Here is a 13,017-nt window from a genome sequence, read left to right as displayed (position 1 = left end):
TCAGTGTCCAGACGAATGCAGAGACCTCTGACACAAAGGTATCACCACACTTGGATAATCTAACCACGTCTGCTGATTAAACTTTTTTTTTCTTTTGCCCCCCCCCATGCTAAGGCTCTGATTGTGGTTTGCATTTCCTGTAACACAGGTTTTCTGGTAGTACCCGACGTTTGGATTACTGCCGTGGCCACTGGTAAGGTATTACGTGTACGTGTTGAAATAGACGGTACAAAAGGCTTTGTGGAAAGGCCGTTGTTGCAGGCTGAAGCTCCCCAGAACCACTTAAATTCACACTCCATGTGAAACCTGAGCTCTGCGACTCCCCGTAGGTGCATCCCACATCAGGTCTCTTGTGCACGATGCTTCTGGGAGGAACTGGTTTCTTACCAAGGACATGGTAGGAAGCGATAATGCTCTTTAAGATGAATGTGGTGCCAGAACTAGTTTGGGAAACAGCACCTGAACTATGGATTTCTCTCTATATAGGTGGTTTTCGTGGACAGTTGAGGTTTGATTCCAGCCTTGCGGTGACTGCAGAACCACCTAGATAGAATTTCTTTCTTTTTTCCTCCTGTGTTTACATTTCTTTAACCCCCAGATATCCTTAAATGGAACAGCTCAGGAAAGAAATAGCTTGGCGGTGCACTGAGGCAGGGCGTCTGGAGCCGCTTGCCGTGCTGCTGGCAGAGCACTGCTGGTATCGGCACATCAGCTTGTGTGGCGTGCACGACTTCAGAGTCACACAGTTTCGTTCCCAGGACCTCAACAAGACCATGCTTGGCCAGGATGGAGAGACAAGAGATGGAACAGATATTCTCGCAGGCAGGGAGGGAATGCTGCATTTCACAGAACTTAAATTTGGTAATATGTGAGTGGGTTTGCACCAGTAAAACTGACTCAGGGAGTCTCCTGTGCCCAAACTCTAAATCTGGACTCTGAATCATGAGCTGCTATTCTTTAATAGCTCTTAATAAAGCAAAAGATGTGGTTGCAACCAGAATTTTTCTGGGGGAAAAATACCTCTCTGACGATGACTACTTCTAGCTCTATTAATAATAAGATGAAACGATTTTTCTCTGAATTTGGCGCACAGTAAAGTTTCTCCTCGGGCAGAAGCAGCTAACTTCAAAAGTTTTAGCGGCAGCAGGTGTCGGTTCATGGAAGCCACGACCCACCGCCGTCCTTTAGAAGAGAAAAGGTGCCACTTGGACCTGCATGCCTGGCTGTGCCTCTCAGCTATGGGATTTCTGTGTTGTGAAATACATGCCTCTGGTCAACCAGAACAGCTCTAAAAATTAACGAGGTGCACACAGAGGCTAATGATTTTCCTGGGGGAGGGCGGTGGGAGCAGCCTCCAGAAAAGGCTGCGAATGCACTAGGGCCACAGGAGGAAGCTGGCAACGAGCCCGGGTCGGGTCTACGGGAGAAAGTTACGGCTGAGCAGGACCTGGATTACAGGCAGAAGTTTAGCACTCGGCTCTCTGCTTCCCATCCTCCACGGAGCCGCAGGATAATAGTGCGGTGCGTGTGCGTCACGTTAAATTTCTCGGGCATTGCCGTTTGCAGTCAATGGTTCTCATGGGAAAGGCTCTGTTACCCCGGTGAGTAGGAAATGTCTCAGAAGGCCGGTGCATTGAGAGTACGTGTCAATTGTTTCCTTCCAGGCACGTTGGGAAGGGAGCCGAGAAGTTTATCTCAGCATTTGCAACAATCTAAACAGATGCCAAGCACTTCAAGTACGCAGAAAAGGAAAATGTCTTGCCTGGCCTCCCCGAAGGGACTGGGAGGTGGCGGTGGGGGGGAAGACAACAAGCAATGTGAAGTCTCTCTCCCTTGCAGAATAGGGAAAAGCAGCTAAGGAATGCAGGGGTTTGCCTGCGTACATACAATTTGGTTTCATATTACCAAAATCTGTACTGTGCGCACGTGGTCAAAAGATTAGAGAGATTGTCCAGTTCTGTTGGCAGCATATTAAAGTATTAAGACTCCAGGCTTACTATGTTGTGTTTCTTTTATCAAGCTGACCGCAGAATTAAGTGATTCAAAGGAGGACGTTGTTTTAATACAGATACCGGAATCGCCCCATCCTTTTCCACTGGGCTTTGGGATGCGATCTTGGCTGTAAGAATCCCTTGGGAACAGCTACCGCTGCCCTGTCCCGGGGCCACCCGTGCTCAGATGAGATGTCCCCTTCTCTCTCCCCATCCAGCATTGATGCCATCTGTCATGTTAAAGCTGGTGTTTCCAGTTGCTGGAACAGCTTTCCTGCTTTCCTTTGACACACTCAGTCACATCTTCAGGTGTTGATCCGTAAGGTCTCGCTGCAGGTGTCTCCAACTTTGGCATTGCGGCTCTGCCCGTTCCTGCCGTGGTGCGAGCCCGTTTCTCAACGATCGCTGGGCTGGAGCCAGCAGATGCACGTCCCTTCGCTTCTGCCCCTGTTGTGCTGCCTGATTTGGGACCTTTCTCGGCCCTGGGTTTCTGTTTCTTTTTGTGTCCAGCTCCCTGAGATGGGAAGTTGTTAGTGTCCGGTACTGTACCGGGCAGCTGTACTGTGGCTGGTACCCGGCAGCAGCAGGAGATGTGCTTGTAGTGGTGGACTTCCAGTGTCAGCCCAGATAATACCGGCTAAAAAGTAACTGTACCTTCACTCTGAGAGATTTTTCACTATCGCTTTGGATCTGTTAGTTTATATCGTGATACCACAAACACCGTATATCTTTATATCTCTGTATCTGTTCTGTTGGTTTAGCGTGGTCTTCTGCCTAGTTACCGCTGGTACATGAAGGCGAGCTTGCTGCAGCGCTCCAGCCACCAGAAGGGTGATGCCGTCCATTTAGGGCCGTCGCAGGTGCTGCCGCACCGTCGCGTCGCTGGGTGAGAAGGGAATTCCTCTGGGAGCCTCCGCTTTCTATTAGAATTTCCACACAACAAATTACTTTGGAGCCAAAATGTGTCACGCTGAGCGCCGCTCTGGGGATGAACATATTTTTTCAAGTGTTCCTATTGGACAACAATTTTTTTTTTTCACTTTGTTGATCTTTGAGAATTAAGAATGCAGTATTTAGGAAGCCTTTTCCAGATGCGTTTGTATACTTAAGTAACTCAACAACAGCATGCATTTAAAATTTCTAGTTTGTCATTTGTCTTTGCTTTTCAAAGGAGCTGCTGCTGGAGATCTGCGCACCTCAGTAGTCTTGCAGGGCTGTAGAGCGTGGATGTGGATGGGTATGAGACAGTGTAGTGTGCACAGGGCGTGAGCTATTTTCATAAGCTGCTGGCCCCAGCCTTGCGTACAGCTCATCATTCCGTTATTTGCAAAGCCCTTGGGGAACTCGGTTAGCTATTTTAAACTCGCTATCAAGGAGGGCCACTCCAGTCAAGCAGCTTTTTAAAAGACCTCGCATGGTTTCAGCATGAAAATTCACATGCTAAAAGGTGAAGGACTCTGCAGACAGCTGGCCTCGCGAGCCTGTGGAATTCGAAATGGCAAACGCAGGGTCAGTTTGCTATGGAAATTGGGTATTTTGTGCCTAAATTTTCAGTTGTTCAGTTTCAAAGATTGGGTTTATCCTAATGAGGAATTAGAGCTGTGTGTTTGGCAGGGGAGTTAACTGGTGGCTGCAGACGCTGCCTTTACCGTTGCACTGGCATTTCCCGAGCAGCTTCCCGTGTCTTGCAAATAGGTGGGTCACCTGGAACCTTGCGAGGGTGCTGGAAGCAAACAGTAGCAATAGGTGCAGCGTGCAGGTGGAAGGAAAGAGCAATGCATACTCTGTAAAGAGGGAGAATCCGCGGGGATGGGTCGGGGCGAAGGCCGGTTTTCTCTCACCTTCTCAAGTACGTGACTGTTTTATCAAGCGAAGCCTGACTTTTGTTACTCGCTTGGCTTAATTCTTATTCCTGAGCCAAACGGAGTATGGCCGCGGCAAAAGAGAGGCGGACGCAGCTCTGAGCTGAACGGAGAAGCGTTGCAGGGCTCCGTGTCCCGTAACGCAGAAGCACGTCTCGTCTGGCTTCGGGCACTGTCGCCGCCTTCTTGTTGGGTGCCCACCCGTTTGACAGAACCGCTCCGGTGGTTTCGGGAGTGATGTGATTGCGCTTTGTGGCGAGTCTTTTGGCTGAACGTCTTTTGTGGCAGATAGCTGTAGGCGCTGGCGTCGGGGCTGAGGGGTCTCTTCTCTGTGCTCCCTGCTCAAAGCCACGGGGGTCACGGTGCTGTTGGGGGGTCTCCCCTCTCTCTGGGGAGGCACCTGCCGAATGACTTGGGGTGGGACAGTGCGCGTCTCTCCAGAAGCTGCAGCCTCTGCTTCCTCATGAACGTATCGGCTGGTATGCTCGCGCGGGGTTTGATAGCCACGCGTTCCTGCAAGGTGCGAGCGTAGGCTAAGAATAGATGGATGTGACTCCGCAGAGGGACAGCTCTGCGGAAACGCCGCGCTGTGAGCAGATGTGGATGACTGGACCTACAGATAACTCCATTTGTTCTCACGTGTCTTTGCTGCTCGTTCATTCGGATGAACGTATTTGGGTCAGAAATAGGGCACGTGTGTCTGACGCTCTCTGCTTGGCTACGCTGAGACGTGAGTGCGGGAAGCAAATTTGGTCAAAAGCGCCTAATACTGCTATCGTTTGTCAGGAGGTAAATGTGAAGAAGCTGTTGTCAAAGCTTACAGTAAGGTGTCTGAATTATCTGGGCGCAGAAAAAGACCTGTAAATGCTTTCTGTGAGCACAAGGGAAGATATTTATCCCAAGCTGGCAGGAGCGCAGGAAGCTCTGAAAATAAAACATTGTTATCAAACTCATCAAAAAGACTTAACAATTGGCAAATGTAGTTTGAAATGAAAGTCTATATGAAAGGGAAGAGGCGTAATTTGTGTTTACAGTCAGCATATGAAATTTGGCACTTACTCTTCTATTACTTAATTTTTATTTTAGAAAGCGTCAAGTACTTAGAAGTTTACCGTAAGTTATGTTAGTAGTTCTCCCTCATCTGCTGTGTGCTAATAATACTCTAGTGGTACTTTGACACTTGTTATACAATGGACCGCATAGTCAAGTGGTGTAAATTTTGTTGCTCTAAGCTCTTTAATTAAGCTGGATCAGTTTGCACAAGGTAGGTGTTAAGTCTGGCCAGTAAACAAATGGTGAAGTGAATGTAGAATGGTTTTGAAGAGCACCATATTGAATATTGCAAAAGGAATATGATGGCCTTCTGTGGGTTTTATTTTTAAATGAGTCGCAAGGACAGAATAATTATCGGAGAGTCTGCACTAGCGTGCACTCTCAGAAATGATCGTACAAACAATACTTTTCCAAACGGTAGCTAAAGAGCTCCTAGCTCACGTTTGGAGACAAGAAACATGGTGCTAATTAACGTTAGGCCAGCAAAGAAAGATACTTCACTTGCCTATTTGAATGAAAGGCAGCATGGACTCTGCTGGCCAGCGATGCACAAACTACTCGCAGTCGAAGTTCATATTTGCTGTGCTTGTGTTCCCTAGGTCATCACACTATTTACATTGGGGTCCACGTGCCGAAGAGCTATAGGAGGAGGAGGCGTCATAGAAGAAGACCTGGGCACAAAGAAAAGAAAGAAAAGGAGAAAATCTCTGAGAACTACTCTGACAAATCAGACGTGGAAAACGCTGATGAGACAAGCAGCAGCATCCTTAAACCGCTCAGTAAGTACTGGTTTCAATTGTCCCTCACTACAGTGGTCTGTTGTCTAGTGATCTGCTCCTGATGGGGTCGTGGCGGAAGAAACTGGATCCACAAAAGCAGTCACCTCATCTTGCAGGGTCGGAGTCGTCAGTTGCCGCCGAATGGTTGCTGTGGCTTGGAAAAGGCACAGGCTGGAGCAGACATTTCATCCCTCTGTATCACCTGAGTTTGCTCCTGAGCTAATGCCAGCCAGGAACAGGCCACGTTTTAAAAAGCAATTTGACGCTGTGTGTAAAGAGATAGCAGGGAAACGCAAAGACCGAGTAGACAGCCAGACAGATCTCTTGCTGCTTCGGCCCTGGCTCTCGGGATGACCATCCTCTCTAGAATTCAAGCACCTGTTGTTCTTTGGTGTGCAAGCCACCGGATCTGTAGAAATTCCCTTTGCTGGATGTGTCGGTATCCTAGGGGAATCTTTTCCACGGGCTCATTGTGCCTATGGTTGAAAACCTATTTCTTCCATCAGGTTTTGATTTTCTGCCTTTCATTTTGTTCATCGTTGTTTCTGGTTTGTGTCATTTGGGAAGGGGTTAGTGGTATTTTTTCCTATATTGTTTCTACAGGTTAGTATGTTGTTGCCTGCTCTTTATCTGAATGTAAAGATGTGCAGTTTTTTCATCTCTTCCCGTCTGAGAATTTTCCCATAGTGTTTTCCACCCTGACCTACGTGTTTTTGGAGTGGGACCACTTAAATACCACACGATATTCCAGGCGTCCTGTGCAATAGCATTAATACTACATCATTTTTAACTTTTTGTGTATTGTTCACTGTCTCACGTATGCAGATACTTTACCAGGTTCTTGCAGGGACTTGCCGTTTTGCACTGGTGGCCAGATCTTTTTACGAGCTGGCACAGTTAATTTAGAACACTGTAAAGGATAGGAGTAGTTCAGATTACTGTCTTGAATTTCCAAACATCGAATTACACGTTGCCTCATATCCCCAGGTTTTTTTCTCTTCTGAAATGCTTGTCTTCATAGCTGACCTGAATTATTTGTTTCCTACACTTTTTTTGCTTGTTAACCTGCCTTTCTTCTCTAGTTTTGCGTACGTGGTGATGCCAGGCTTCCTTCAGAAATTTCTGCTGTTCCGCTTTCGACGTTCGCCGTCATTTATCACTGGCTCTTTGTTTCCATTTCGTTCTCTGTCTCTTAGGTGGTTGCCGATCCGAGACAGTTGTTGGATGTTCAGACTGTTCCAGGTTAGCTGTCTCTGGCACTTTGATGAAGGCTTGTTGAGGGTCTGAATGGCTCCTGTGCACCACGTATCTGGCGCTGTGTTCGCTCTCAGTCACGACAAGAGTGTCCAGGAGAAGGCCAGTCCTCTTCAGACAAAGCTTACCGGCTTAGTCTGAGATTCGTTACTGGCAATCATGGCAAGACATCTCAATTACAACCCTGGTTTTTTTTAATTTTTGTCCGTTAATAGCAAATGAGGGGTGTGTGGTTCAAATTCAGTTTCAAAAGGATAAGAATATTAGAAACCAAGAACTGGGGAATTTTAAGCAGCAATTTTAACGGAGTTGGGAGAAAGCTGAAGTGAAATATATTACGTATAATCGAGACAGCTGTCGGTAGGGAGTCTGTGGCATCAGGAGCTGAGATAGCTGTTACAAGTGCTGGACCTCCAGCAAAGAGGAAATCCCGAGCCCGCTGTGCCCTCTCACGCAGCTCAGCGCCTTTCTCGTGAAGGGACCCAAGAATAGAAGAGCGAGGGTGTTGCAGTTCCCAGGATTAAGGGCTGCTGGGACGGCCGCGTTAAAGACCTTTGCATAACGCCGCTTTGCGTGATGGCTGGCTGTCACCGGGGACTGTGCTCGCCACTACAAAACGGGATCGGGTTCCCGCGCGCTCCTGGTACCCGTCAGAGACTGCGGCTCAATGAATGCCGGGTTGCGGGTATGACGTGCAGGACGCTGCCTTCAGAAAGGCTGCAGAGGCGGCGAGAGGTGTATGCAAGTGGAATGAGACCATAAAATGAAAGTGCTGTTTATGTAGTTAAGGCTGAGGTGAAGGGACTGTACTGGCTGACATTTCAGGCTTTTCCTTAGAATTGGGAGATTTTTGGATTCATATATTCTCTTTCGTTAACTGTGTTTTAAAACAAGCAAAACCCACTTTTGCATGAAGAAGACCCAAACATCTTGAGGAAAGGTACAGTGCATCTCAGTTTATAAAATTGAGAATTTGGTTAGCTCCTTCTCTTTGTTGATTTTTGCAATTATGAACGTGGCCAAGTATGAGACGCTGTCGGTTCAGCTTGTATAGAATTCGTAGTTGATTTCATCTTCAAATATAAGGACAAGCACATAAATCTTGATTTGCAAAAATCTTTAATAACATAGTTGTTAAAATAGTTCCTAGAAGTTTAGGAAATGACTTGATTGTCTCCATTGTACTGAGAGCTTTGTTTTTACTGAGTAGAAAGCTTCAGCCAGCTTTGATTCGATACATCACTCCTATTTCTTGATCTGGCCCTAAGGACCATATAAGCTAGACCTGGGTATCTTCCCTGCCGATGTTTTCTGTGCTTCTTTGGTGAAAACTGTACAATCAGATGTTGACCAAATCTGGGTTTGACTCACCAGGTCAAGCTGCTAGTCCCACAACTAACGAACCTGATGAAACACGTCTCTGGCTACAGGCAAGAGAGTAAACAGGTCCAGAAATGCAAACCTTCCCTACAAACGTCTGGTTCCAGTTCAAAACCGGTCTAGCTGTGCTGCTTTCTTTGGGAATTGGTGCAGTCTGGCAATGTCAATCTTTTTTTTTAATCTGTGTCCCGTTCAGTCAAACAAGCCAAACTCTAGTAGGTCATAAACAACTTTAAGCTCTGCCATCTGGAGAGTCAGGGAAATCGAACGTGTACAGATACGTTTTACCCAAAGTACTTTACCGCTGGGGAAAGATGCCTCCTTCAAACATCCAGGCAGGGGTGTTCTCTGATACACCAAGGAGGAGGCTTGAAGGCGATGTTCCCTCTGCAGAGCCCTTTCGGGGTATTCCAGGTCGGCGGGGCTGTGTCTGTGCTCGGCAGGAGAAGGGCAGTTCCGAGCCTTGTTCTCAGGCAGGGCTGCTGGCACGGCTGCTCGCGGAGATGCGGCTGCCTTCACCCGCGGACTGGCACGCGTCCGTGTTCCCCATCGAGTGTGCCAGCGCCTGGTTTCTAAAAGCGCCTCCGTTAACCAGCCCGGCCCTGGTTTCCACTTAGGGCCAGTAAGAAGGAAATGCTTTTCAGCAACGGTTATTCTGCACCGTCCAGGAAGCTGGCATACAAGTATTTTCGAGGTTAAAAAAAACCCCTAAAGTTATTGCATTACTAGTAAGCAGGCTTTAAACATCCTCCTCTTACCTGCCTAAAACACACGTAAGAGTTGGAAAACAGATGAAGATTTATGCTGTCAGAACGCTGCAGAAGGGGAAGGGTAGCATACTCAGAGACGATGGGTAAAATGGGGTTTTTGGAGGGAAGGTTTAGTGGGTTTTGTAGTGCTAATGGCTGGAGTATTGATTGACCTGCTGGTGTTTTGGGCATTTTCAGTTGGTCTGTGACTGACTATGGCTCATGCGCTTAGTGGGGTGAAGGAAAGACTCAGCTGGCCGGAGAGTTGGTGGTGGAAAGCCAGAGCAGGCTTGGCAGCTGGCACGGGTAGAGGCGTCGAGACTGGTGCTGCCTGCTGAGGTCGGCCGATCGCTCATCTCGACGTGAAGCGAATGGTATAGTTTGCTGTTTCTTGAAGGGACGAGACAAGGGAGGAACAAAGGCAGCAGACAGAAGTTTCTTCGTCGGGACAGGCCGCGATCTGAATCCATTTCCCTCTTCCTCATTCTTTGCTACAGACATGCAGAGATGTTCCCACAAGGAAATGCATCTCTGCTTGATCTGGGAAGGGGTTTCTTCTTGTTGTCTGGTTGCCCTCCAAGTTAATTTGGCTCACCTTCCTGGCTCAAACACAATGAAATCATGTCTGTTGGAAAGCATTGTCGTAGCAGGCAGCATGTAGACACCGGGTTTACGTACGGAGCAGTTACGAAGTGCTCCGCAGAGATGCCCGTGCTTGTGCAGAACTTGCTTGGGTTGTCCTTGGCCTGGCCCAGCTCCGCACCCCTTAGACACACGGCACGAGCAGAAGGTACACGTTAACAAAGATACGAATCTCTCTATTTTGAAACTCTGATAGCACGTTTAGAACAGAAGTGCTTGGAATATGGGGTACAGACTTGGGCTGATGTGAGCGATTACTGGCTCAGAAGAAAGAGAAGTAGGAAAACGTATGAAGAAGTAGACGTATGATGATTCTTTGACAGAACGGAAATTCTGGCATCTGGTTTCTGGAAGGTAAGAGACTGTCTGTGCGTATTCCTGACTCTGAATTCAGCGGCTGGGGTAAAAGTCCTTTTACAGGCAACAGTGATTCCAAGCAAATGGAGAGCAAGAAGCCCAAAATATAAAATACCCGTCCCTTTTCAAAACTTCCTGGGGAATTTCATGTGTAGTCAAGGACTAGTATCGTAAGTGTTCCTCAGTCCAAGCCCTAAGGCATTTTACCCAAAGTAATCACAGAAATGATGCTAGTACCAAAGGTGACAAAAGATTGAAAATCCTCTTTTCTGTGGCGTGATTTTAAAGCAAGCTGGCAATAAACATCCACAAACCTTGTTTTCGGGAAGTAGACTAAAGGCATCACTTGCTTTTTAATTTTTCTTTCTCTCAATTTAAAAAGTAGGTGTGAGAATGTGTGTGCACGGCACTTGTGTGCCTCGCATTCGTGGGAAGGGGAGCTCACCCCTCTGCTCTGTAAAGCTCTGCGGAGCTGCGAACGCAGCCCGCAGGTCTGCGGAGGACGCGAGCCTGCGTTCACGATTTAAGGAAAGCAGGCAGTGATAGCAAGTGGATTGCAGCATCTGATGTTCTTGGGGACAAAGCCCCGTTGGCTGCCTGGCTTTAGCCTCTTGCCTCTTTCGTTTTTACCAGTGTTATGTGGAAAAGGGATGAAGGAATTTGCTTTGATGGGACAGCAAGCTGCCTGCTGGCATTACTCTTCACTGTGAACATGGGATGTCTTTATGCCCATCGTAAGTATAGCGCTTTACATGGTATGAACGCGTATTTGTACATGTCAATGCCCTGCCTTTAAAGAGCAAGAGGGAGTATTTGGGAGTTCCCTTTGCTGAAGGGCTGTCAGATTAGATTCCTTTAATGAGATGTTATTGCTATTGCAAGTATAAAGGCTTTATCCCACAAGTTGCGGGGTGTAGAGCCTTGCTGCAGTACTCTATGGTTTACTGACTTTGATAAAACCACTTGCGGGTCTGAAAAATCGCTGTTGCCAATGTGAAAGATTTGTCTAAACTCCGCATAACGCTTAAGGAAATGGAGTGGGAGGAAAGGAAATTGAGTGTTCATCATTTTCTGGAAATGGGTGTTCAGGGCGCTCTGCCCCGGGTGGTGCTGGGCTTCAGAAGGGACCGTGAGTCTTAGCCTTGGGAGTGGATCCAGCAAGGCACCGGGACCCAAAAGCAACGAGCAATAACAAGGGGCCTGTGAAACTAATCGTCTGCCTGTTGTAGTAGAATTTACTTAGCCCTTGCATCGGTGAAGAGAGTAAAACCTCATTTTTGGCAGGAGTCAAAATGTTGTCGAGTGGATAAACATAACTGCAGAATCTACATTTTGGAAAACCTGAAAGGAGGGGTAAGTGGTTGTGTTTGCGGGCCTCGTTCCTTTTGCACTGTTAGTGGCAGCTCTTCTGCATGTGGTCGCACGTGGGCTAAGCTTACTGAAGGGTTTCTTTACCAGTGGAAGGGTGTAACCCTGATCCTGCTTACGGGACACAAAACCAGAAACGGGGAAAAGAGGTTGAAAATCTGGATCTGTCTGTTGGGGTGGTTTCTAGAGGACCCGTATAGCAAGAGAGAGGGATGGGATGGTATGTCATCCCATCAAAGGTTTGTAAAGGGTTGCAGTTTGCTCAGAGAAATTCCTCTGCCACCCACCAGCAGTAGTTCTTGAAGGTTTTAGTTAAAAAAAAAAAACAACCCTCTCTTGAGCCCTCAGATGTGGGTGAGGAGGAGCGTTTTGCTGAAAGAGAGAACGTTTGCAGCAGAGTCATTTCATTAAGGTACTGTTTGAGGCTTGGGCTGTCATTCTGGATGGAGGGCATCTCTCCCAGTGAAGGTGAGGTTTGGTCTGGAGGGATGAGATTTGCTATGTAGGCAACCGCCGGGTCCCTCCGGAATGATCGCCAAGCGTCATCCCTCGCTACGGGTTCGTACGCACCTTTTAACAATTCTCATTTAGAATGCAGCCATCTCGCAAAGGCAAGTTCTGCGTAATCTGGGGCTAGGAAAGCCGGAGCTCCAGAGAATCCTGCTCGCTTGAAGCTGGCCGTCAGTTTGGGGTACGCCTGCGAAGGCTTTGCTGCTGAATACCTGCGTTTTGGTAGTGCTTGGGAGGATGGGGAGGATGTTTGATGTGGAGAGAGAACCGTAATTATCGCTAACCGATTGTCTGAACCTGACGGATCCTGCAACAGCAGTTGGCATCTTTTCTTTCTTTTTTTTTTTTTTTTTAAACTGGGTGATCAATACTTGGTTTATCGAGATGCCTAGCGATATAAAAGATGTTGTGGTGAGCGGTCTCATACCATGAATTCACCACACTGATTTGTTTACGTGGAGGCTTTTTCATTTTTAATCCGAGTACAGCAGTTTGTCTGTTGCTTCTGGTTGATGTGGCACACCCTGAAGTTGATGGCGTTGGTATCCTTTGTTTCCTTTACCTTATGGTTTGCTTCTTGTGTAACAAATATGTTTTTTGGTCCTTTCACGTTCTTCAGGTCTTTTGATGGGTTTAAGTGCCTCAATAAGAGACTGGGGTGGGTGGGGGGTGCGTGAATAGTTTTCTAACATCTGTCTGTCGAGCGCAGTACCTCCGAACGGCGCTAGCCAGGTATCCCCAGTGTCTCTCGCAAATGCCGCAGGTAAGATATCCGGAGCAGCGTGCCGAGGGCCGTGCTGCGAAACACCCGTGGGGCCGGAGTCTCCCGTGGGGACAGAACGAGCCTTCGCGTCCAGGGAGCAGCTGGCATGAGCGAGGAACGGACAGAAGGCTCTGTCCCTGGCACAGCCTCCGAAACGGCGACAAGGCTCTATTTGAAACCAGCCACTCCTGGGAAGGGCAATTTGAGCCCACGGGTGTGGAACCCGTCTCTTTCTAGTAGTAAGTGCAATCCGTTGGACACGGCGATGTGTTCGGCAGGGCTTTTCCAGGCTTTCTGTGGCAGGCCTCT

At 47.8% G+C, this 13,017-nt stretch overlaps 1 protein-coding gene across 8 annotated transcripts in view; it reads left to right on the top strand.

Annotated features, from left to right (window-relative positions):
• Positions 1-13,017, top strand: part of SLC4A4 (solute carrier family 4 member 4) — a 215,976-nt gene that overhangs the window by 79,021 nt on the left and 123,938 nt on the right. For all 8 annotated transcript variants that reach the window (XM_075750848.1, XM_075750852.1, XM_075750850.1 and 5 more), the window contains one exon: positions 5,506-5,685. In XM_075750848.1, the coding sequence (XP_075606963.1) occupies positions 5,506-5,685 (180 nt within the window). The remainder of the gene's footprint in view (positions 1-5,505; positions 5,686-13,017) is intronic.

The sequence above is a fragment of the Balearica regulorum genome, chromosome 4 (genome assembly GCF_011004875.1).
Source record: "Balearica regulorum gibbericeps isolate bBalReg1 chromosome 4, bBalReg1.pri, whole genome shotgun sequence".
Lineage (NCBI taxonomy): Eukaryota > Metazoa > Chordata > Aves > Gruiformes > Gruidae > Balearica > Balearica regulorum.
Note: the sequence above shows the minus strand (reverse complement) of the source record. Positions and strands in the feature narration are given on the sequence as shown.